This window comes from Rana temporaria, chromosome 8 (assembly GCF_905171775.1).
Source record: "Rana temporaria chromosome 8, aRanTem1.1, whole genome shotgun sequence".
NCBI classification, from domain to species: Eukaryota; Metazoa; Chordata; class Amphibia; order Anura; family Ranidae; genus Rana; species Rana temporaria.
This window is the reverse complement of record NC_053496.1, coordinates 161985788-162011108: the sequence shown is the minus strand read 5'-3', so window position 1 is coordinate 162011108 and position 25321 is coordinate 161985788. Positions and strand designations below refer to the sequence as shown.

At 44.3% G+C, this 25321-nt stretch overlaps 1 protein-coding gene across 1 annotated transcript in view; it reads left to right on the top strand.

Moving 5' to 3' along the window:
• Nucleotides 1-25321, top strand: part of LOC120909308 (membrane-spanning 4-domains subfamily A member 4D-like) — a 79840-nt gene that overhangs the window by 27682 nt on the left and 26837 nt on the right. The window contains exons 4-5 of the mRNA XM_040321056.1: nucleotides 11138-11194; nucleotides 23976-24140. Coding sequence (XP_040176990.1) covers nucleotides 11138-11194; nucleotides 23976-24140 — 222 coding nt within the window. The remainder of the gene's footprint in view (nucleotides 1-11137; nucleotides 11195-23975; nucleotides 24141-25321) is intronic.

Sequence of the window (25321 nt, the reverse complement as noted above, 5' to 3'; positions counted from 1 at the left end):
CCTGAGCACCGACTAGGAGCCGTGTAGAGCTGACTGCGCAGGTGCCGTATAGAGCCGACTCGCAGCTCTGCATGTTTGGCTTCTTTCGGAAACGCCGTGACTTGTGACGCAATACGGGGGGGCGGGGCCTTATCCGCCAGGGGGAACTTTTTCTGAAAGGACGTCAATCATTTGGGCGACCTCCCAGATGACATTCCTCCTCAGCATAGAAACACCTACTCCCGAGGGGAGAAGTACCCGGAAGCCGGATTGCAAATATAGATTATAAAAGTATGTACAGCCTAAAAAAAAAAGAAAAAAAAAGCGGACTGTACATGTTAGAAGTATAAAGAAGTTGGTCTGATATAGATGTTATTTGGGTGAACCTCCGCTTTAACTAAAAGCTTATAAACGCAAACGTGGTAAAACGCATTTTTAAACGCCGATTTTAGCCTTTAAAAACATGTGTTTAGCAGAGTTTGCACCGGCGTCCCGTGTGCATGGGGCCTAAATGACCATTGTCCAAAGTGTGATGTTTGATGAGTATAGTTCATAGAGGAATCCAACAGTTTTACAAGTTTTTATACAGTGGTCTAGAGGAGGTTAGTTTAACTAAAGCTTACAACAGAAGACCAGCTTTCCTTTTGGGTCAGAAGGAAGTCCTGCCTGCATAACCATGCCAAAAAAATATCAATCAATATACTTTACCCACAGTGCAAGGGAGGACTGCAAAGTACTACAACTGTCGAAAAAGGTATCCAAAAGCACTCTTCTGGGGACTCCACATCGACAACAATGTAGTATAGGATAGACAGGGGGATGTAGTGGCGCTTGCAAATACTAAAAACCGACAATAATTTAAAACAATAAAATATTCTAAACAATGATTTCTAAAGTATGAGAGTGGGGTAAAATTGTGTTCCACTCGAGGTCTATGCCCAAAGAATACCATCCAACATCAATAATTAGATGTGGAAGGGACTGCGAGTGAATAAATAATGAAATCCAATGGATAAAAGTGCCTAACTGGCCGCACAGTGTACATGGGATAATAATCCTTTTTTTAAAAATATGTGTCATAAATCCTTAAAGTGCTTGATAAAAACAAGTGCAAAGTGCTAATAAATAAAACAATAATAGCAGTGAATGAAAGCTCCAGCTCTCCTGGAAAGTGGTTAATTACTAATTAGCAAACCCATGCAGGAAAAAGCAACAACTGAAAAGAAGTCCAAAAATGCAAGTGTCCTAAAAACCTAAACGGTTCAATCATAAAACTGTTGTTTTTCTGTGCGATGAAAAAAATATAATAATATAATAATAAATAAAAAATAAAAAAAAATAAAAAAATCATAAATAATAGTCCAAAAACAGATAGTACAATACCACTGCAGGATTAGTGATAGTGAATAAAATTATATCCAGTGCACAATCAAGTGATAATGATAATATTAAAAATAAAGTCCAAAGTGCATCTGTGCTCCATTCAACAATTCAGATGATCAGTGGTTAATTCAGTGAAGACTTGTTACATTGTGCTCATTCAGTGAAGACTTGTTACATTGTGCTCATATGTCTGTGAATCAAACCAGCCCGATTTTCCTCAGTGTGGGGATTATTTTTACCAGCCTCTTACCTTCCTGAGGCTTTTACCAAGCCTGTAACAGGAGCTGCTCTGCAGTCACATAGATAAAATCCAGGATCCAAAAACGGCTCACACTCCTCCCCATTCAGGCTCTCAAAAAGAAACACAGGAATGCCTCCATAGCATTAAACCACAGGATATCAGTTTAATAAAGAAAAACGAATACACTCACAAACATTGCTGTGTTAAACAGCGTGTGTACAATCGAGTGTCACCGCTCTGCGGCCGCAAAGCAGGTGACTTCACCAGCAAGCCCTCTGTGTCCTCCTTGAAGGGAGGACATTTGCGCCGTCGTAACGCCTTTGAGAACCTGGCCCTTAATGTTAACATGGAATGCGTGGGTTTAGTCCTCCAACCCAACAACAAATGGTGACTTGACCCCCTCACCTGAAATAACTTATGCGTATTGGCAAAACCATCGCTATTTCTACATTGCTATTAAATAAATTGGCTAAATTACCTTAGCTAGTGCCCCAATGAGTTAAAGTATAAATAAAACACCAATGTGAATATATTAAAAAAAACAATTAAAAAATACAAAAAGTCTGGTATGGATTTTGAGGGGAACCTCCACGTCCTTTTTTTTGGGGGGTTCCCCCAAAAACCATACAAGATCCTTATTGAGCATGCAGCCTGGCAGGGCAGGAAAGCAGCATCCCCCCCTGAACCATACCAAGCCACATGCCCTCAACATGGGGGGTGCTTTGGGGTAGGGGGTCTCCGCACCCATCATTGGCTCCCGTCTGACTGTTCTTAAAAAGCTAAGGGGCGGGGCCACCCAATGATGTTACCTGGGTAATCCTGCCCCTTGTGACGTCGCCAACTGGTGCATTGCTGGGTCAATGACGCCACAAGAGGTGGGGCCTATTTGGTGATGTCACCAGGTGGCCACACCCATTAGCTATTTAGGAACTGTAAGCAATTGTTTTTTTTTATGTAAAAATATCAGAAAAGAATCCAAAGATAGTTCTGATCCTAGCGCTCTATGGTGTTAATAATTTTGAGCAGTTTAGCAGCTATTATAAAGTAGAATGTGTAGAAAAATCATATATGTATCATTGTAAACAATAAAACATTAACAGCGCTGAATGAACCAAAAAATCATCTGAACTGAAAGTTCATAATCTGCAGTGATCAATAGTCAGGAGTGTTAGTCAGAACGCCATTCATATGACTCCTCTAAGGGGTTATCCCGAACAGTCTTATAAGTAATGCAGCAAATATGTGTGGAAACTTTTAGACTTCACTTCACTGGTGGCACTACTGGACAGTGATAAAATCCATCCCCGGAGAAAGCAGATAATTCCGCCACCTATGTGCCCCTTAGGTAATTCTACTTGTAACGGTATGGCCCGTGGGACCCAGAGGCTCTTGAAGGATGTGGGGTACTTCTGTGTCAGCTTCACCAATGACTCTTGGGTCTAGGGTCATCCTATGTCCACTAGAGGCATAGGATAACTGAGAACTGATATCATGGATTACATGAGATGGGACAGTAATGATAATTCATGTATTGCAGGATATCTTGAAATATTACAAGTTGTTCCTTCTGAACACAACAGGTCAATAGAGTGTCTCCTTCAATGTGGAACATAGACTGTTGAGATGTTAATTGATGTTAATCGCCTCCAGCTACCTGGCTGTAATGATGAAAGCTTGCTGTGATTGCATTCTATTGTCTATTGTGTTAATTAAGCCTGGCTCCTAAGATATTTCATGGTGCTAAGCTAACTAACCCTGTATTGTGTGAAAGTTCTATTGATGCTAATATGTGTTGTGAGTTAACACACTCTAAAAGTCATGATGTCTGCCATGTCAGCTATAGTAATTGACTCATGTAGATTCGGTGCCAGAAAGTCTGACTTACATCTAAAGGAATGTGTATTGAAGTTCCTTGTGTCATGTTGTGGGTGGAGTTGAGTCATTGTCCATATTTGGTTGCTAACTGTAGAAGAAGAGCTGAGTTTACCATTAAAGTATTCATTCGTTTGGAACCAGAGAACAGAGCTTGTGTCTCGTTATTCTGGGGAATCCAATGGGTCCTGTCTGCTGGATTGTGGAGTGTCGGATAAGCTGTCTTGAGTTGGTGGAATGGAATATCGTAAATGGTGTTAACCCCTGACCGTTACACTACTCACCAGACCCCAGCTCTTTAAAGCGTTGCAAAGCTCCTGTTATCCTCAGATCATCAGCCACTCTCCTCCAAGCCCCAGCACAGTGTAGCATTAAACGCTTCTTTTATCCAAAGATCATCAGCCACTCTTCTTTCCGGTGTGTGCTGGTTCCAATCAGTGGGTGCGTGCATGCATCAGTGCGATCATGGAAGTGAACAGAGAAGCTCTATAGTGTAAAACCCTTTTATTACGAAATACACAGCCCCACATAACACATATGCTTACAAGAAATGGATAAAATGAAAGCGCATCACATGGAGAGGCATCTCAGATAGGTGTTACTCCGAACAGACTAGCAGCTGGTGAGTCCCGGGTTGAAGCTCTCTCCTGTGTGTACGATACGTCACGTAGCCACGCCCTGACGCATTTCGTGATTGGTCCACGTCTTCAGAGGGCGTTGCTACACGAAGCGACAGATCGTTTATATAGGACAGTGGATGCGGATGTCTCCGCCCACTCGTCAACAAGACGTGCTTCTTCCGTGAATGTCTGCCTAATCTAGCCTCCTTTGCTTCACAGCATCAGGTGGCCCCTCATTGCTGACACTTGCAATGCATCACGTCTGCCACTAAGCAAGACGCGATGTACTGCTATCTGGTTCGGCATTCCAGATTGCTGTTCCGCCTATTATAATCCTTAGTGCTTATTTCTAGCATATATAATCACATCCACTCCAACCTGTCATTACATCATTAAACGGCACTATGGTACAGGTTGGATGTGCGTATTCTTGAATTATAAGCTCTGTCTAAAATAGATAATATAAATACATCAACTCCATACTAATTATGCATTATTATCTCGCATAGACACATTAACAATATGAGACAATGTAATGTCTTTAGACAAAAGAGGCTTTGACTAAATATAACAAAATGGGTACATTATACATATGAATTAAAAAATTAATTATATATATATATATATATATATATTAAAAATAAAAAAAATACATATAAAATATATAGAATATGGCCCGGATTCACAGACACCGGCGCATATTTATGCCGCCATAGCGTATCTCCTTTACGCTACGCCAACGCAGCGCAGAGAGGCAAGCACTGAATTCACATAGCACTTCCTCCCAAATCTGCGCTGGGTTTCTCAGGCGTAAGTCGGCGTAAGTGGAAGTGGGCATGAGCCATGCTAATGAGGCGTGACCCCATGCAAATGATGGGCCGAGCGCCTGATACGTATTGCCAACTGCGCATGCGCCGTCCTGTGGGCGCATCTCAGTGCGCATGCTCACAATCACGTCAGAACAACTGCCTAAGATACATCGGATCACTGCCTACGGTGTGAACATAACCTACGCCTAGTCATATTCACGTCCTACGTAAACTATGTAAAATACTTCGGCTTGTGTTCCCTGGTGCAGCCCTTTACATGGATGCTGCTGAGTTACACCTCCTTTATGGGGCATAACTTTACGCCGGACGTTTGACTTTACGCGCACTGCGGACGGACGTTCATGAATCGGCATATCTCCCTCATTTGCATATGTGAATAGAAAATCAATGGGAGGGCCAAATACGTCCAGCGTAAATATGCGCCCACTCTACGCCGGCATAGGCAAGTTACGTCGGATGAAGCCTATTTTCAGGCGTATCTTAGTTTCTGAGTCCGGCGCATAGATACGACGGTGCATATGTTCACTTGCGCCGGCGTATCTCGAGATACGTCGGTGCAAGTGCTATGTGAATCCGGGCCTATATATGCATGATATTAAATCGAGTCAAATGGTTCTAACACTGAGCACTTCTCACTTATTTCCATAGATAAAAAATGTATATACCAGGGATATGCAATTAGCGGACCTCCAGCTGTTGCCAAACTACAAGTCCCATCATACCTCTGCCTCTGGGTGTCATGCTTGATGCTGTCAGAGTCTCGCTATGCCTCATGGGACTTGTAGTTTGGCAACAGCTGGAGGTCCGCTAATTGCATATCCCTGGTATATACATTTATGAGCTTCATACAATAACTACATATGGGCTTCTTACAGTAACTGCATTTGATAAAAATGTATCACTGGATACATATTACGATTACGAACAGCACAGTAACTGTCTTGAGGGCTGAAAGAAAGTAAAAACAGCACTAGTAGGGGACCCTTGTCCACTTTATCAATAATTGCTTATAAAGCAATTTAAATCTAGGTCTATATTGAGCCCATTGGGGCTAAGAGTATTAGTGAGAAATAGCCATTGGGTTTCCCGTTTAGATATTTCCCAGACCATATTGGATCCTCTCCAGTTGGGGTTAATCCTATCAACTCCCCAAAATTTCAAACCTATCAGGTTTCTACTATGTTTTTCTCTGAAATGCAGTGAAACACTATGTTCCCTATACCCGATGGTTATGTTGTAAATATGTTCTTATACCCTTTTAGATAGAGATAGATAGTTATTTTCCTGCGGCCGATGTACATTAGCCCGCAAGGACATTCCAAGGCGTACACCATGTGCGTTGTTAGGCACGTAATGCATTCCTTTATTTCAAACTGTTTGCTGTTAGCTGTAGATGTAAAGATAGTTAGACTTCTTAGGTGTGTTGACACTTGTCGACATGCTTTACAACGTCTACAGGCTGTAAAACCTGGTCTGTCCCAAAACATCTAAATTTTCTTTGGTGGATCCAATACTTTTTTTTACTATCTGGTCCCCAAAAGTTGATGTTTTCCTGTAAATAAACGGGGGGACTGCAGGTAACTGAGGTTTAAGCACTTTATCCATTGCCAAAATGCCCCAATGTTTCCTGAAGATAGCCTCTATCTCCTGATACTGGTCATGATATTCAGATATGAACCCCCACTCATGTTGCGGATTGGGGGGTCGTGTCCGAGGTTCCAACATTTGTTCCTGTGAGGTGGTACCTACTTGTTCTATCAATTGATCCAATTGTGGTGCATTATAACCCTTCTCAACAAAACGCTCCTTGATGAGTGTAGCTTGGGTTAGATAATCATCATCCTGGGTACAGTTGCGTCTAATGCGCATAAATTGGCCTTTTCGGAGCCAACGTGGATGGTGTCCACTTTGTATGGGAATGTAACTATTACGATCTGTGGCCTTGAAATGTGCCTTAGTGTAATAGTTTTCTATTCCCTTAATTACCATCACGTCAAGATAATGTATCTGTTGTTGATCCCAATTGAATTCCAATTTTTATGTTGTTTTTATTGGTGTTCAACCAATTGGAATACTCCTTGAGAGATTCTTCAGAGCCCTGCCAAATGATGAACAGGTCATCTATGTACCGCTGGTAGAACACTAGTTCCTTCCTTCTGTTATTGTACATCCACCTATCCTCCCATTCACTCATAAATAAGTTGGCGAGACTGGGTGCAAACTTTGCACCCATCGCAACTACTGTCTTTTGGCTGTAGAACTGCCCCGCATACCAAAAATAGTTATGCGTTAGACAGTACTCCAGCGACATTTTTAAGATTTTTTTCTGAATATAGGGCAGACCATCCCTTTTGCTCATAGCCCAATTAAGAGCTAGTAATGTGTCATCATGCTGTATGTTGGTGTACAGCGATGAGATATCTGCTGTCACCAGGAGCATTTCAGTGTTGGGAGGAATAATCACTTCCTTCAGTTTTTGTAAAAAAATGGTAGCGTCTTTTAGGCAGGCTTTTGTAGAGATAACGCTGCTCTGCTTAAAGTGGTCCAAATATTGCCCTGTTCTCGATGTAACAGAGTCTATGCCATCGACTATTGGTCTGGCTGGCGGTAATGTCGGGTGTTTATGAATTTTTGGAACCGTATAGAACGTATAGCTCTGATGATTTTTGGTTTCATTCAGCGCTGTTAATTGTTTTTTTTTTTTACATTCAGCTGTCGGCAGATTCCCGCTGGCTCATCTAGCTCTGCTGCTGGCCACAGCAAACAGACGCTCTGAGCACAGATCTTGTAAACTTTACTCTGGGACCCCCGGTTGGGAGTAAGTGCCAAGTACTATCAGTTTTGACATTTACAGTTGTATTCAAAATTATTCAACCCCCACTGAAATGGATTTTTTTGGCCAGTTTGACATTGATTTTGATCATTCAGTCATCCTGCTTACAATTAAATCAAAGAGGCGCATGTAGGTCAGACAAATATAACAGAACATTTATAATGAAATAACCACAAATGTCTTTTCTGTGCTCACATCATTATCAGTTTTATTCAACCCCCAAGTGACATTCAATCTTAGTACAACATCCTTTTACAGTTATAACAGCTTTTAAACGTGAAGCATAGCTTGACACAAGTGTCTTTCAGCGATCTACGGGTATCTTCGCCCATTCGTCATGGGCAAAAGCCTCCAGTTCAGTCACATTCTTAGGCTTGCGCACTGCTTTCTTTAAAGGGGAGTTCCAGCCATTTGTATGTTTATTAAAAGTCAGCAGCAACAAAAAGTTTAGCTGCTGGCTTTTAATAAACAGGCACTTACCTGCTCCAGCGCTCCAGCGACATGCTGGCCGGGGCTCCGCTCCTCTCCCCCCCTCCCCGGCCGGCGTCTTCATTTTCAGTGTGGGCACCCGGCCGTGACAGCTTTCGGCTTCACGGCCGGGCACCCACTGCGCATGCGTGAGCGCGAGCGGCGCGGCACTGCGCATGTGCGAGCGGCGCGGCCCGGCGCCGCGCCGTGTAATTGGCCAGGAGATCGCCTAGGACCTGTGACGTGTCCTAGGCGATCGCCTACAGCAGCCACTTCCTGAAGGCGATTAAGCTTAGTCGCCTACAGGAAGGAGGAAGTGGGACAGGAAGTCCCACTCGTGCTGAAGCCCCCACTCCCCCCCCAAAAAAATTACATGCCAAATGTGGCATGTAAGGGGGAGAGGAGTGGGTTAAGAGGAAGTTCCAAATTTGGGTGGAACTCCTCTTTAAGTCCCACCAGTGGTTCTCAATCGGATTTAAGTCTAGTGACTGCGATGGCCACTCCAAAATGTTCCAGCCTTTAATCTGCAACCATGCTCTAGTGGAGTTGGAGGTATGCTTGGGATCATTGTCCTGTTGAAAGGTCCAATGTCTCCCAAGCCTCAGGTTTGTGACAGACAGCATCACATTGTCATCCAATATCTCCTGGTACTGAAGAGAATTCATGGTACCTTGCACACGCTGAAGCTTTCCTGTACCTGCAGAAGCAAAACAGCCCCAAAGCATGATTGACCCCCCGCCATGCTTCACAGTAGGCAAGGTGTTCTTTTCATCATAGGCCTTGTTCTTCCTCCTCCAAACATAGCGTTGATCCATGGGCCCAAACAGTTCTAATTTTGTTTCATCAGTCCACAGAGCACAATCCCAAAACTTGTGTGGTTTGTCCACATGACTTTTGGCATACTGCAGTTGACTCTTCTTATTCTTTGGAGACAGCAAGGGGGTGCGCCTCGGAGTTCTGGCATGGAGGCCTTCATTACGCAGTGTGCGCCGTATTGTCTGAGCAGAAACTTCAGTATCCACATCTGACAAATCTTTTCTCAGTTCCTCAGCAGTCACAAGGGGACTTTTCTCCACTCTACGCTTCAGGTAGCGCACAGCAGTCGAAGTCAGCATCTTCTTTCTGCCACGACCAGGTAGCGTTTCAACAGTGCCCTTTGCCTTGAATTTGCGAATGATGCTTCCTATGGTGTCTCTTGGTATGTTTAACATCTTTGCAATCTTCTTATAGCCATTGCCCTTCCTGTGAAGAGTAATCACCTCTTCTCTTGTCTTCCTGTACCATTCTCTTGACTTCACCATGTTTGTAACCACACCAGTAAATGTCTAGAAGGAGCTGAGTATCACAGTCATTTAAAGCTGCCTAATTGGTGCTTATTAGGCTTTATTGCTGCTCCCTGACATCCACAGGTGTTTTCAATACCTGATTGAAAACACTTCAATGAACCTCTGTAGTTCAGAGTGGTAGTCTTTAAGGGGTTGAATAATTGTGTAAATGAAGAATTCACAAAAGAAACATTGACTACTGTATTACAATACCAATTGATGTCATTTTAGTTGCATATGGTTCTTTAAGAAGTCCTTGTAGGATTTCATTCTGAATACATTTACAAATGTACACTAAATTCCCTAAAACCCTTTACAGCATTGGGGGGTTGAATAATTTTGAACAAAACTGTACCTTTAAGGCTTCACTTACAGGTCCTCAGTGTTGGTGTTCTACCTTCTGTTAGTTGCATGAATATCAGAGACATTCGTGGAAACCCCTTCCCGACCAGCCGCCGCAGTTGTACTCTGCGGCAGGTTGGCTCCCCTGGGCGAACCGATGTAACTGTACGTTGGTTTCCCTTTTGATCACTAGGGGGCGCGCAACGCTGGAGCCGATGCGAGTGCCCGGTGACCGCCGGGTAGTCGTGATCGTTGGTGACAGAGCGCGAACCGGGATCTGTGTGTGTAAACACACAGATCCCGGTTCTCTCAGGGGAGAGGAGGCAGATCGTGTGTTCATACTAAACACTGAACACCGATCTCTCTAATAATCTAGTCAGTCCTACCCCCTCCCCCCCAAAGTTAGAACACACCTACGGAACCCCTTGATCCCTCCCTAGTGTTAACCCCCTTCCCTGCCAGTGACATTTATACAGTTATACGTGCATTTTTATAGCACCGATCACTGTATAATTGGCACTGGTCCCAAAAATGTGTCAAAAGTGTCTGATTTGTCTGTCGCAATATCCCGTTAAAAAGTCCTGATAAAAATCGCTAATCACCGCCATTACTAGTAAAAAATAATAATAAAAATGCCATAAATCTATCCCCTATTTTGTAGGCGGTATAACTTTTGAGCAAACCAATCAATATATGCTTATTGCGATTTTTTCCCAAAAATATGTAGAATATATATCGGCCTAAACTGAGGAAAAAAATATATATATTTTTTTAATTTGGGATATTTATTATAGCAATGTGTTTTGAAAAAAAATTGTCGCTCTTCTTTTGTTTATAGCGCAAAAAATAAAAACCGAAGAGGTGATCAAATACCACAAAAAGAAAGCTCTAGTTGTGGGGGGAAAAAAAAGGATGTCAATTTTGGGTACAGAGTCGAATGACCGCGCAATTGTCAGTTAAAGAGACAAAGTGCCGTATTTCGCAAAAAATGGCCTGGTCATTGAGCAGCCAAATCTTCTGGGGCTGAAATGGTTAAAGAGATGAATTCCTGTATCATGAGCTCCATCTAGTGGCCAAAAATGCAGCATAGTTGGCCACTAGAAGGCGCTGACAATACAAGAATTTCTCTAAAAAACAATGACATCTTGTTCAGTTTGCATAAATGCTTCTGAAATGTGTAATGTTTGAGAATAATGTGCGGTTGTATTCTTACCTATTATGTTTTTTTTTTTTGTTTATTGCAGTACATAATTGCCGGATCGCTGACACTTGCAGCTCAGACAAAACCCAATATCTGCTTGGTGAGTTTTTGTTTTCATTGTCTACGTAGCTGGAAAGTAACATTGCTAGGTGTATATAAATGTTTTCCAAAGATTAAAAAATTATTGTATAGCTGAGCTAGACTGATTGAATAGTAGTAATTCACAGTGAATGTCCATCAGCAACTGCAAAAAAAAAAAAAAGCAGCTCCTGAGTGTTCATGTAGCGCTAACCCCGAAGGAGCCGCTTTAGATTAGACAGGTTCTTTACCCAAAATATGGAAAGGGATTTCTCTGTATAAACAGAAAAAAACACTGCGCTAACGTGTAAATTAAATAACAGTGAAAAATTGAATAAATAAAATAAATGTGAAAAGCTGCCAGTATTAATTACTAAAATACCATAGTAAGCAAAGAAACAAAAAACAAAATAATACGGCGCTAATAAACCTGTGAAAAATATATGTGAAATATATCTCAAAAAATTGAATAAACACAATAAAAATGAATGTGAAATATATACCCAAAAAAATATATATGACCAAAAAATTAAGATTGGTGAATTGACAATATGATAATCAATGTAACAAATCCGTCCAAATGAATAAATAAAGTGAAATAAAGATAGTCCATAAAAAATCAGTGCAATTGAGTCCAATTAAGGTGAGCAGCTGTAATTAATCAAGAAAGGATCCTCCACCAGAAAGGTCACCCAATATGTGGGAAATGAAATCTCCTTACCAGAGAAAAAGACCGGGCTTTCAACGGTCTAATTCAGCATAAGGATGTTTAAAGTCTTCCTTGAAAAAGACTATTCCGGACACTGCTATGAATCACCAGTATGGATAACTCCAAAAGATAGGGTCCTATTCAAATCCGCTCCAGTTTAACATTGGTGTTCATAAAAATAAAGAATAGTAGGAAACCACATAGTGCATTACTGTGTAAACATTAGGTTTTTAATAGAAACAGATGCGCACTTACAGCAAAGCCTTGAAAAACTTGCATATGGGATATGGTGTGGAGAGGATGGCGTTCCCTCAATCCTCCGTTTGCTTCGTGTCTCCGTCCGTCACGTGTATCTGTTTGTCCTGTCAGTCCTTGTCACTTCCAGTGGATGGAACTGCACTGTGTATTGGTATTTCACAGAGCGGCCCAAACCTCTTCTTCTGGGATTTCACCGCTGTCGTTCTTGGCTCCACTTCTGCTGTCAGTCTATCAAAATAATCTGTGCCATGGGTATCTAGACAGACTGTGCGGAACATCTCCTTCCTCCAGTGGAAGACTGGAGGAAGGAGATGTTCCGCACAGTCTGTCTAGATACCCATGGCACAGATTATTTTGATAGACTGACAGCAGAAGTGGAGCCAAGAACGACAGCGGTGAAATCCCAGAAGAAGAGGTTTGGGCCGCTCTGTGAAATACCAATACACAGTGCAGTTCCATCCACTGGAAGTGACAAGGACTGACAGGACAAACAGATACACGTGACGGACGGAGACACGAAGCAAACAGAGGATTGAGGGAACGCCATCCTCTCCACACCATATCCCATATGCAAGTTTTTCAAGGCTTTGCTGTAAGTGCGCATCTGTTTCTATTAAAAACCTAATGTTTACACAGTAATGCACTATGTGGTTTCCTACTATTCTTTATTTTTATGAACACCAATGTTAAACTGGAGCGGATTTGAATAGGACCCTATCTTTTGGAGTTATCCATACTGGTGATTCATAGCAGTGTCCGGAATAGTCTTTTTCAAGGAAGACTTTAAACATCCTTATGCTGAATTAGACCGTTGAAAGCCCGGTCTTTTTCTCTGGTAAGGAGATTTCATTTCCCACATATTGGGTGACCTTTCTGGTGGAGGATCCTTTCTTGATTAATTACAGCTGCTCACCTTAATTGGACTCAATTGCACTGATTTTTTGTGGACTATCTTTATTTCACTTTATTTATTCATTTGGACGGATTTGTTACATTGATTATCATATTGTCAATTCACCAATCTTAATTTTTTGGTCATATATATTTTTTTGGGTATATATTTCACATTCATTTTTATTGTGTTTATTCAATTTTTTGAGATATATTTCACATATATTTTTCACAGGTTTATTAGCGCCGTATTATTTTGTATTTTGTTTTTTAGGTTCTTTACCCAACACTGCAGAGGCAGCCAGGCACACAACAGTCCATTTACTCCGGCTCATATATCAGTCTAATGCCGCGTACACACGATCGGAAATTCCGACAAGAAAAGTCCGATTTGAGCTTTTGGTCGAAAATTCCGACTGTGTGTAGGCTCTTGCTGTCGGACTTTTGCTGTCGGAATTTCCGCCAACAAAAGATTAAGAGCAGGTTCTCTATTTTTCCGATGGAAAAAGTTCCTATCAAAAAATGTGCTCGTCTGTATGCAATTCTGATGCGCAAAAAACAACGCATGCTCGGGATTAAGCAGAAGAGTCGAACTGCCTATTGAACTTCATTGATCTCGGCTTGTCGTACTTCTAGTATGTCACTGTGTTCTTGACGGTTGGAATTTCCGACAAGATTTGTGTGACCGTGTGTATGCAACACAAGTGTGAGCTAAAATTTCGTCTGAAAAAAATCCACGGTTTTCTTGTCGGAATTTCCGATCGTGTGTACAGGGCATTAGAGTATTGCTAGCAGGGGACACTTCTTGCTTAGAAGCTGTAGCACTATACTGTATAGGCAGACTGAAACAGTGTATGGTTCACAGCTGGGGACCATGAAGTAGTATGAGCACAGGTAAAGGCACACTGGAACAGTCCACGGTTCATGGCTGGGGACCATGAAGTAGTATGAGTACAGGCAAAGGCAGAAAAACAGTCCACAGTTCACGGTTGGGGACCATGAAGTAGTATGAGCACAAGTAAAGGCACACTGAAACAGTCCACAGTTTACAGCTGAGGTCATGAAGTAGCATGAGCACAGGTAAAGACTTTACAGTCCATAGATGCAGCCTCTTACAAAGTGGTCCAGTATTCAGTCCATAGGGCTCCAGGGGCATGTAGCCCCTTTCCTCTCAGAAATCCATACCCACGGGGTCTCCTCAGGGCTCCAGACTACCAGCAACCTAGCTCCATCTGGGCACACCTCCCTGGGGATTTGCTAGGCCCTGCTGAATATTCAGACTGGGCGTTTGAATCCTCCAACCCTAAGCTCTAGAAACATCTCCTAGATCAGTGGTTCTCAACCTGGGGGTCGAATGACAATTTGCCAGGGGTCACCGAATCCTGGGCTGTTCCTGAATCCCGCACCACTCTCTCAGCCTTTTTTGCAGCAGCCCAGCAGGTCTGACCCTAGAGCCCGTGGCCGCCCACTGAACCTCTTTGCAGCCGCCCATTCGGTTGACAGCATGGCTGGGGGCAGACACTAAAGGTCAGCTGACTGGTGAGGAATGTGAAGTGGGAGGGGCTGAAAGAGACCCTATCTCCTGATTTCAGCATAGGGGTCACTGCTGCGAGACATCACGAAGCCAGAGACACAGTGAGTAACACTGCCTGTGATTATATTTGCCATTAAAAGTCCTCACTACAGTTCTCAGATCAGCAGATGACCTGGATCAAGAGCACCTAAGTTGGCTGATCAGAACTACCCCCAGCACTGCCACTCATCCCCCCCCCACCCCAACCAAGGAGTAGCAGAAGGAATAAAAATAGAGAATACATGGAAGGGAGAGGAAAAGGAACAAAGAGAAAGAACAATAAATATGGCTAGAAAGAGGGGTGGGGGAAAAAAAAGAAAATAAATTAGGATTGAGAGAAATAAAACTAGGAAGGTTGAGAACCATTGTCCTAGATGCAGGGGGAAATAATCAAACTCTCAAGCCTCATACACACGCATGGTTTTCCCAGCAAAAAAACGAGAAAACCGTGTGTGTGTATGGTTTCTCGTCGAGAAAACTGCCTGGAATCTCAACGAGAAAATCTGAGAACTTGCTCTCTATTTTCTTATCGTGATTCTCTGCAGTGTTTTCCTGCCGAGAAACCCGGGCGTCTGTATACTTACCTGCCTCCATGGAAACCTGTGCATGCTCGATGAGACTTTAAGTCTTTAAAACTCTGAGCAGACCATACCAAACAATCATTGATCCTGTGAAGTGGAAGCCAAGGCTAAATTTACCTAGCAGCCTAACTAGGAGGGTGCTACATTCATATAGAGCCTTATAGTCACCAGTGTAGCACCCTATATCCAGTGTGCTAGATTAGTGTACATGGTTGTTAGTGTAGGTAAACTGGCCTGGCTGAGAGCCAGGCTGGGTTGAATCTGGGCCAGGGCTGAGTGACTAAGGGAGGCTGGATGACTCATCAAGCAGCACCTCTAGTAACTCCCCCTGCTCTCTGAAACCTTGCAGAAGCTTCCAGAAGTGGAGGAGGAAGTCTAGGAGGAGCTGCATGGAGTAATGATGAGGGCCCCAGCCAATCCCTGGCCAAGAGGGCTGGCAGGGGGCGGGCACCTCTTAAATACTCCTGGGACGTGCTAGCCAGTTGGAGATGGGTAGAAGAGGTAGAAGGAGGCTGTTGTGGCCCTTGAGGGTACCCCCTTTCCTGGAGGGGGTGACCTCTGGCCTGGGGCTTGGGTGCTGGAGGAATCCTCTACAACACAGGAAATGCTTCCTGGGGACACGGAAGCAAGTGTGAGGACAGCATGTCCAGTAGGGAAGAGCCGAACACCCCCCCATTCGGTTCGCACCAGAACCTTTGAACGGACCGACCATTCGCACGAAAGTTTAGTTGGTCGTCGACAGCCTATCCAACCCTGCTCCTGGTCTGCAGCTTGCTTCCTGTCTATTAGACATCAAACAGTGGATGGATCACAATTCCCTTAGTCTAAATGCTAAAAAGACAGAAATTCTCATCTCTGGACATATTGATCCAGCTGTCTTTCTGGGAAAATGGCCTACGAGCCTTGGGCCGTGTCCTGTTCCAGTGAATCAAGTCCGCGTCCTGGGGACAATCTTTGACTGTAATCTGAATTGGATACCCCAAGTCAATCAATGTATCCGCAACGCACTGTATTACATCAGGTGTCTGAGAAAGGTCAAGAATCTGTTTTCTCAGTACCACCGGAAAGTCTTGGTTCAATCTCTCGTCAACTCCCGAATTGACTTTAACAGCATTGTGTATTTGGGTATGCCTCTAAAGTGGCTGAGGAAAATCTAGCTCGTCCAGAACCAGGCCGCTAGACTAATCTCCGGCCTAAATAGGCGGGAGCATATTACCCCTACCCTGCGATCACTGCACTGGCTCACTGTGGTAGATCGCGTTGAGTTTAAGGCTCTTTGTCTTGCCTATCGCGCTTATCATGGGACGGGCCCGCAATATCTGAATTCCTTGATAACGCGATATGCTCCTGCACGAGCACTTAGATCACTAACAGCCGGTCTTGTCACTTGCCCATCTGCCCGTTTGCTTACCTTTGGGGGCAGACGCTATTCTGTGAGGGCAGCGGCTCTATGGAATAGTCTCCCTGTTTCCATTCGGTCTCTCCCCTCTATTATGTCCTTTCGTAAAAGGCTAAAAACTTGTTTTTTTCAGGAAAAGCAGGCAGAGTCATGTTAGTTCTCCCTTCTGTTCCCTGGTGATCTGTTTTTTATTTTTTTGCTCTCCTTTTTTCTTTTCCTTCTATTTCTTTCCCTCCTTGACTTGATTTATCTATTTACAGTTATGTCTTCTGCGCTTAGACACTGCCCTGACGGGTCAGTATTTGGCGCATTATAAATTTATTAAATCAATCAAATCAATCAACCCCATTGACGTCTATGGGACTCGAACGTTCGAATTCAAAAGTGCTCATTTTAAAGCCTAATATGCAAGTTATTGTCGTAAAACGTCTTTGAGAACCCGGGTCTTGCCCCAGGGAACATGTATCAATGGAAAAAAAGGTTTTAAAAACGGTCGTTTTTTCTGGAGCAGTGATTTTAATGATGCTTAAATAAAAAAAATAAAAAATGAGAAATTCCTTTAAATATTGTGCTGGGTGTCTATAGTATGCCTGTGAAGTGGCACATGTTTAGAACTGTCCCTGCACAAAATGAGATTACTATAAGAAAAAAGTAATTTAAAACTGCTTGCGGCTTTAATGTAATGTCTGGTGGTCCCTGCAATATGGATGAAAATCATTGAGAAAAATAGCACAGACACAGGCAGTACACACACCACGTAGCTTTAGGTGCAATCTGCAGAGGACACGGGCAGTACACACACTACGTAGCTTTAGGCTGCATTCACACCTGAGCGTAGGGCGTTCGGTCGTTTTTTCGGGCGTTTTTTTTCGCGCGTATTCATGCTTATTTGCGCGTTTGCATACAGCGTCGTGCGACGTTTTTGTACTTTGGCGTTTCTTATTTTAGCCAATAGGAAAAATTATCATCTTTTCATCACTTGTTGCTATGTTGGTAGATTTTTTTTAATCTTCTGCATGGGCGACAAGTTCTATTGATTAAAGCGCCGAAACGCCCATAGCAAACGCCTGTTGTCGCGCGATACGCTCAATACGCGCGTTTCCCATTACTTTCTATGGGGGAAAAAAAACGCTCAAACGCCTCTGTCGCTCGATTCGCGCGACAAAAAAAGGTCCGGGACTTGTTTGAGCTTCGCGCGACAGGCGTTTGGGCGTTCAGGCGTGAACAGTCACCATAGGGAATAATGTTAATTCTCCCCTCTGGCGTTTGTGAGCAGTGCGCTTCAGGCGTAAAAACGCCTAGGTGTGAATGGGGCCTTAGGTGCAAACTACAGAGGACACGGGCAGTACACACCACATAGCTTTAGGCGCAAACTGCAGAGGACCCAGGCAGTACACACCAAGTAGCTTTATGGTGCACACTGCAGAGGACACAGGCAATACACCACGTGAGAATACTGCAGCTAGCACAATATATATACAACACCTAGGATGCATATATATCCTCTACACACTGTAACTTTAACTAACTAGCCTGCCTGCCTGCTCTACCTACTAAAAATGACACTCTCTCTGTCTCTCTCTCTTTTAACCACCGCAACACACTACACAAGGCTGACCTGCAGGCGGCCTTTTATAGTGTGGGGCGTGTACTAAACCCCCTGAGCCATAATTGGCCAAAACCAATTATGGCTTTCCATTTATTGCAAGCTGTGATTGGCCAAGCATGCGGGTCATAGTGCATGCTTGGCCAATCATCAGCCAGCAATGCACTGCGATGCCGCAGTGAATTATGGGCTGTGAAACGTATCTAAAATTTGGCACGAACGGCCCAAAACGTTCGTAATTCGACGAACGATCGAACATACGATGTTCGAGTCGAACATGAGTTCGACTCGAATACAAAGCTCATCCCTAATGTCCAGAAGTTCTCATGGGGAAGTCAGCTGGGTGGGCTGGTGAGTGTGCAGTCTGGGAGGACTGTGGAGAAGTAGCCAGGAGGGCTATAGAGAGAATCAGCTGGAGCCAGGTGGCTGAAGAGGTGATGCTGGGATCAGTAGCCACAAGAATGTAAGCTGGACACTGGACATTGCATTACAAGCCACGTCAAAGCAAAAACCCTTTTACAGGCAGGAACCGCTGTGTGACAGACTTTTATGCAAACATCAAATATGCTTCAGTCTAATTCTCTCCCTGCTAGTTTAATGCTGTGGGTTAGATGAAAAGGTGATTTCATATGTGAGTCATCTCTCTGTGAAGACTGTTAATATGTTAAATAAGGCTAGCTTTTGAAAGGCCTTTAATTGTGTGATAACACTGTCTAAAACCTATTGATGCTCAGAGGTGTGAATAGGTGTCAAGCGGCATGCGGAGACGAAACGTCTGCCTAGGAAACTCAGTGTGTGAAGGTGGTTTGTTTGATGCCATTAATTAAGGAATGTGCAGTGATTAGACATGATAATTATAGGCCGGTGCCGACCTGTCTAGAATGTTGTAGTAATTAGCCTTAGTGTGTGATTAGGGGGGGTGGAGATCTCATTGTTGCTTTAATGCCTGGTACTGTATATAAAGCTTATAAGAAACCATTAAAATCTGTCTTGTTCCAGCAGTAAGCGCTGACCCATGTGTGGCTTATTGGGGCGATTCCAGGAATGTTCCTCCTCGTGGAATATTGGGTGATGCTCTTTATGGAAGAAGGGAATATTTGACGGGGATATCATTCTAATACCGTCACAATTGGTTGGCAGCGGTGGGATTTTCCCTTCTATTCCCCTTTACACCCGGATTCCAAGCAGACACTGGAAGAACTACTGGAAGTTCGTGGAAGGATTGCTAGCAACAAAACCAAGCGGGTCATCATAGCAGAATTAATGGAGATAGACCAGGAGGACGGGATTGCAGCAACGCCAGCAGTACAAGAGATGGAGACACCAGTGATTCAGGAGGAGGAATCGCCAGCCAACAAAGTAATGAGAGAGAAGCTAGCATGGTTCGGTCCGAACCCAACGGCGGATGTGGTGCTGAAAGTGATGGACCTGTTAGCAAAGGAGGCTAAACAAATAAGAGACGCAGAACTACAGAAGGATAAACAAATAAGAGACGCAGAACTACAGTTAAAACTGGCAGCAGTCCAACAAGCAGCCGCACATTCTCCAAACAGTGAGTACAGCACAGCAGACACAAGGAAGATTCCGTTTAGCGCTTTTAAAGCTTTTGATGAAAAGGACTGTGAAATTCATAACTACCTGGCAGATTTTGAGCGACAATGTAACCTGCACCGAATAGCTAGAGGAGAGTGGGTTGCAATATTGTCAGGCAAACTGTCAGGCAAAGCTTCTGATGCTTTCCGGACCGTGCCAGATCAAGATATCCATAGCTACGCCAGGGTTAAAGAAGTGCTCCTGGCTCGTTATGCAGTAAACCCAGAGTCCCACCGACAGAAGTTCAGGGATTCACGCAAAACCACAAAAGACTCTTACGCGGAATGGGCATGCCAGTTATCCCTGTCGGCCTCTAACTGGGTTAACAGCAGCCAGGCCACCACCGCAGAGGACATTTTGCAACTAATGCTCCTGGAGCAATTTTACAATCACATCCAGACGGACGTCAAAGACTGGGTGAGAGATCGCAGGCCCATGACTCTACCAGAGGCCGCTAAGCTGGCGGATGAATATGCGGATACTCGCAAGACGAACCAGGTCACACCACAGGTACAACCTCCACGACCAACGGTGCCCTCACACCCACCAGCCGCTAGATACCAACCTCCTAACAGACCGGTGACATCTAGCCCTCGCTATCCACGCCAGGAGTACAACGAACAACGCTGCTTCCGGTACAAACAGCTGGGTCACTTCAAGCAGAATTGCCCCCTGAATGACAACACCAGGTCAAATTGGTCTCAACCTGGGTACCGCCCACCAGCAGCAGCCCATTGTGTAGACTCGGCTTGGGATCCCCAGGAGCTGGGTCGGGAAGAACCATTGGGCACCCCTTACGAAGCCCTCATGGTACAATCTGTTATTACGGACAACAGGGAACACCATTGTCAGCTGGTCATGGGCGACAGCCATGAGCCGGAGGGGCCCTGGAGGGAGCTGGGCAGAATGAGGCACCGCCGGCCACCCTCCAAGAAGAAGAGGTCCTGGAAGCCGTATAACAAGCTGACCTGGGAGGAGAAGAAGCGACTGGAGGAGAGGGAGTCGCAGAGGGCGTCCCAGATGCGGGCCAAGAGGTTCGCCAAGGGCCCACCAGGGGCCCCTTACACCACCACCCAGTTCCTGATGATGAAGGACCACGTGGAGAGCCTGCAGGACATGAGCAAGCAGGAGCTGATCTGTGAGTACATGGATCTGGAGGAGTGCATAAGCTGCATGGAGGAGGAGAACAACCACCTGAGGTCACAGCAGGCTGACCCCCCCAGGCTCCATGAACTGGAGATGGAGCTGGAGAAGCTCAAAGAGGAGAACCGGCGGCTGCGGAGGGAGCAGAGGGTGGCTGACCCTATGGGGCACTGATCCCCTCCCCCCGAACTCTGAGCACCAGTGCTACAGCATTTCAACAAATATAACTTTTACTTTTTTTATGAATCTCCTGGGATTGTCACTTCAGAGCCATAACCTGCCCCCTCCCATAGCGGGACACCTAGACGGCGGCGCACAGACCCATTCGCCGTCTTCACACTGACTGCTGGTGACTATGCAGATCGCACAAAGACTTGGGGACTAACCGGTGTGTGATCTGACGACTCGGTGTCATACCTGAGTCTGAAGCAGTTGCCAAGGGAGGTCAGTTACGCCACCATTGAAAAAGAGTGTTTGGCCTTGGTATGGGCACTCAAAAAAAAACCTCACACCTTACCTTTATGGCCGGGCTTTCACTCTCATCACCGATCACAACCCCTTGGTGTGGCTTAACCGGGTTTCAGGGGACAACGCCCGGTTGCTACGCTGGAGCTTGGCCTTACAGCCCTATGACTTTACGATTCATTATCGCCCAGGCAAGCAAAACGGGAATGCCGATGGATTGTCACGCCAAACGGAGTTAACCTCGGACTAAAAGCTCTGAACCCGTCAACCCTACTGGACCAGGAAAGGTCCAACCGAGTTGCCGGAGCAGGGAGAAAAAGGGGGGCCATTGTGACAGACTTTTATGCAAACATCAAATATGCTTCAGTCTAATTCTCTCCCTGCTAGTTTAATGCTGTGGGTTAGATGAAAAGGTGATTTCATGTGTGACTCATCTCTCTGTGAAGACTGTTAATATGTTAAATAAGGCTAGCTTTTGAAAGGCCTTTAATTGTGTAATAACACTGTCTAAAACCTATTGATGCTCAGAGGTGTGAATAGGTGTCAAGCGGCATGCAGAGACGAAACGTCTGCCTAGGAAACTCAGTGTGTGAAGGTGGTTTGTTTGATGCCATTAATTAAGGAATGTGCAGTGATTAGACATGATAATTATAGGCCGGTGCCGACCTATCTAGAATGTTGTAGTATTTAACCTTAGTGTGTGATTAGGGGGGGTGGAGATCTCATTGTTGCTTTAATGCCTGGTACTGTATATAAAGCTGAGAAGAAACCATTAAAATCTGTCTTGTTCCAGCAGTAAGCGCTGACCCATGTGTGGCTTATTGGGGCGATTCCAGGAATGTTCCTCCTCGTGGAATATTGGGTGATGCTCTTTATGGAAGAAGGGAATATTTGACGGGGATATCATTCTAATACCGTCACACGCTGGCCCTTCGGTATTGTAGCAATGTAAAACCGAAAACGATCCTTTGAAAACGACCCATGGGCGGGAAAAAAACCCCTTTCAGGTGACCTCAGGTGGTGATATTTCCTGCTGGCTACTTTCAGTTTCACATTGTTTTTAATGTTTTAGTATATGAGTGGATTACCTGGAATTTGGGATTTTATACAATAAATATACGGAATTACGCTATATGGCTTCTTTTGCCATTTGTACCCATCCCCGGAGGTTCGTTGAGGACAACACCTTTTGTAGCTGGAGTCACAGGCTGTGGGACCACAGAGCCCTGCAGTCCCCATAATGTTTGCACATTTCTCTATGGGATTCTGGGATTTCTGCTGGCTCAGTGAGGACAACGCAATCCGCAGTGATACAGCCAGTGGGACTACTAAGCCCAGCCACCCTCTCAAAGCGCATCCGACTTCTGTTATGGGAGTCCAGGATCTCTGGTGAGTCAGAGGGCACACAGAGGGGAGCACAAATTTTGCACTGATGTTTGTCTTGGGACTTTATACTGCACATCCGATTAAGTTGAAGTTGCACTGGAAAAACCTCCCTGGATTCACATGAACTTTAATCATTTATTTATGGACTTTATATATTGTAATTTTATATTTGATATTAGTTTTATATGATTTATTTGATTTAAAGTGATATTAAACCCAAAAGCAAACATCTATTATATTGGAGCTTTTCACTTCTTAGGCGTGATGTCATTAGTGATGTTTTTAAAGCTTTCTTTCTTTTATTTGCCCCTGGTTATCTAGCCGTAAGGTCTGTTATTTTTTTTGTTCAACAGAACAAGCACACAGATGTAGCAGTTAAAGGGGTGGTGCAAACTGCAGCCTTCCAGCTGTTGTGGAACTACATGTTCCATGAGGCATTGCAAGACTGACAATTACAAGCATGACTTCCAGAGGCAGAGGCATAATGGAACATAGTTCAGAAGTAGCTGGAGGGCCTCAGGTTGTGATCAGCTTTTATTAATTTATATAAAATCTTTATAAGTTAAAATTTTTCACAGGTTTTGTTCCTTTTGTGATAAAGTGTAAGCTGGTGTTTGGCTTCAATTTGTTAGATGCACTAGCAGATTTAAATACACTAGGGCCCCATACACACGAGAGGCTTTATCCGCGAATACGGTCCAGCGGACCGTTTCCGCGGATAAATCCTCTCGAGGATTTGTGCGGATTTCAATGCGATGGAGTGTACTCACCATCGCATTGAAATCCTCGCCGAAATCCTCTGGCAATGACGTGTCGCGCCGTCGCTGCGATTATGACGATTATGAAAAATATCCGCTGGAGTGTACACACCATAGGATCTATCCGCTGAAACCCATTCGCTGGGATTTTTCAGCGGATGGATTCTATCGTGTGTATGGGGCCTTACACTAACCACCCCCCAGACTGACAATGTTGCTTTTGCTTTCCAAAGGTGCCCCCTGTGCTCCTTTACCCAGAGTGGGGCACTCTAAACAGAAAACATAACAAAAAGAAATGCAGCCACCACATCTACTGATTGATAAGCTGCAATATATTATATTTTTGGGTTTAATACCGCTTTAGCACTTTCAAATGTTACAACAATAACATCAACAGTCTTTTTATATCATTGATGTATTCTACCTGTTTTTACTTTACAGATCAAAGGCTCTCTGACTCTGAACATCATTAGCTCCATTTTCAGCATGATAGCTGTGATCTTAAATATTGCCGATTTGGCAACCCTGCGGTGCTACATTTACAGTTACAGTTACTATAGCTATTATAGTTACAATGAAGCTCTGAAGCAATGCCAACAGGCACTTGTAAGTGTTATTCTGGTCATTATATAAATAGAATATAAAGTTTTGTATACTGTATATGTTCTGGTTCGCGTTATTGAACTGTTGTATAACACTAGTCAGACAGCTTAACAATAATTCAGAAGTCAAGAAACGTGAGACATCAGATCTGTATGTATTCTTTTTTCTGAATAACTTTGTAAAACTTCAACATAAGCTTAAACAAAACATATGTGTCAGTACATTAAACATTACACAGCAGCCTCAGTCCATCAGTAAGAGTACTTACAGACAATTCCATCACTAGTCCAGGAATGTATTGAGAGCTTCTCATGCATGAGCCTGCTTATATCCAGGAGCAGGCATGAAATGGAGGAAATACAGTTCCAGGTTAAAGGTTACTGCCTTTCTGAGGAAAATACAGCTTCCTGTAAGCAAAATAATTAACTCTGACCACTAGATGGCAGCAACGTCAAACTAACATTGCACATATTTGCTATGAATAATATGGGCAGAACAGTATGGCCCAGATTCACAGAGAGCAAGGCGCACATTACGCCGCCGTAGAGCAAACACTGTACGCTACGCCAACGTAGCGCGGAGAGGCAAGCATTGCATTCAGCAAGCCAGTGCTCCCAACGCTGCACCAGCGTGGCGTGGGTTTCGAAGGCGCATGCCGGCATAGGTGGAAGTGGGCGTGAACCCATGGAAATGAGACGTGACCCCATGCAAATGATGGGCCGAGCACCAGACAGGTACGTATCACGAACTGCGCATGCGCCGTGACATGGACGCATGCACAGCACCCCCCTGCGCCTGCTCACAACCACGCCGGCACAACTGCCTAAGCTACGCCGGATCACTGCGTACGCCATGAACATAACATACGCCCAGCCAGACACACGTCCAATGCACAATACGCCGGCTTGTGTTCCCTGGTGCAGACCTGTGCGTGTCTGTTGCCGGGTTGCACCTCATTTATTTGGAATAACTTTACGCCGGACGTACAACTTACGCGCATCTTGCGTAGTATGCGCCGGGCACTCGCACGTTCGTGAATCAGTGTATTTCCCTAATTTGCATGTTTGAATGGCTAATCAATGAGAGCAGCACCATGCGCCCAGCCCATATGTGCGCCCACCCTACGCCGGCGTGTGCAAGCTACGTCGGCGGGGTGTAACCTGTTTTTAGGCGCATGTTGGTTT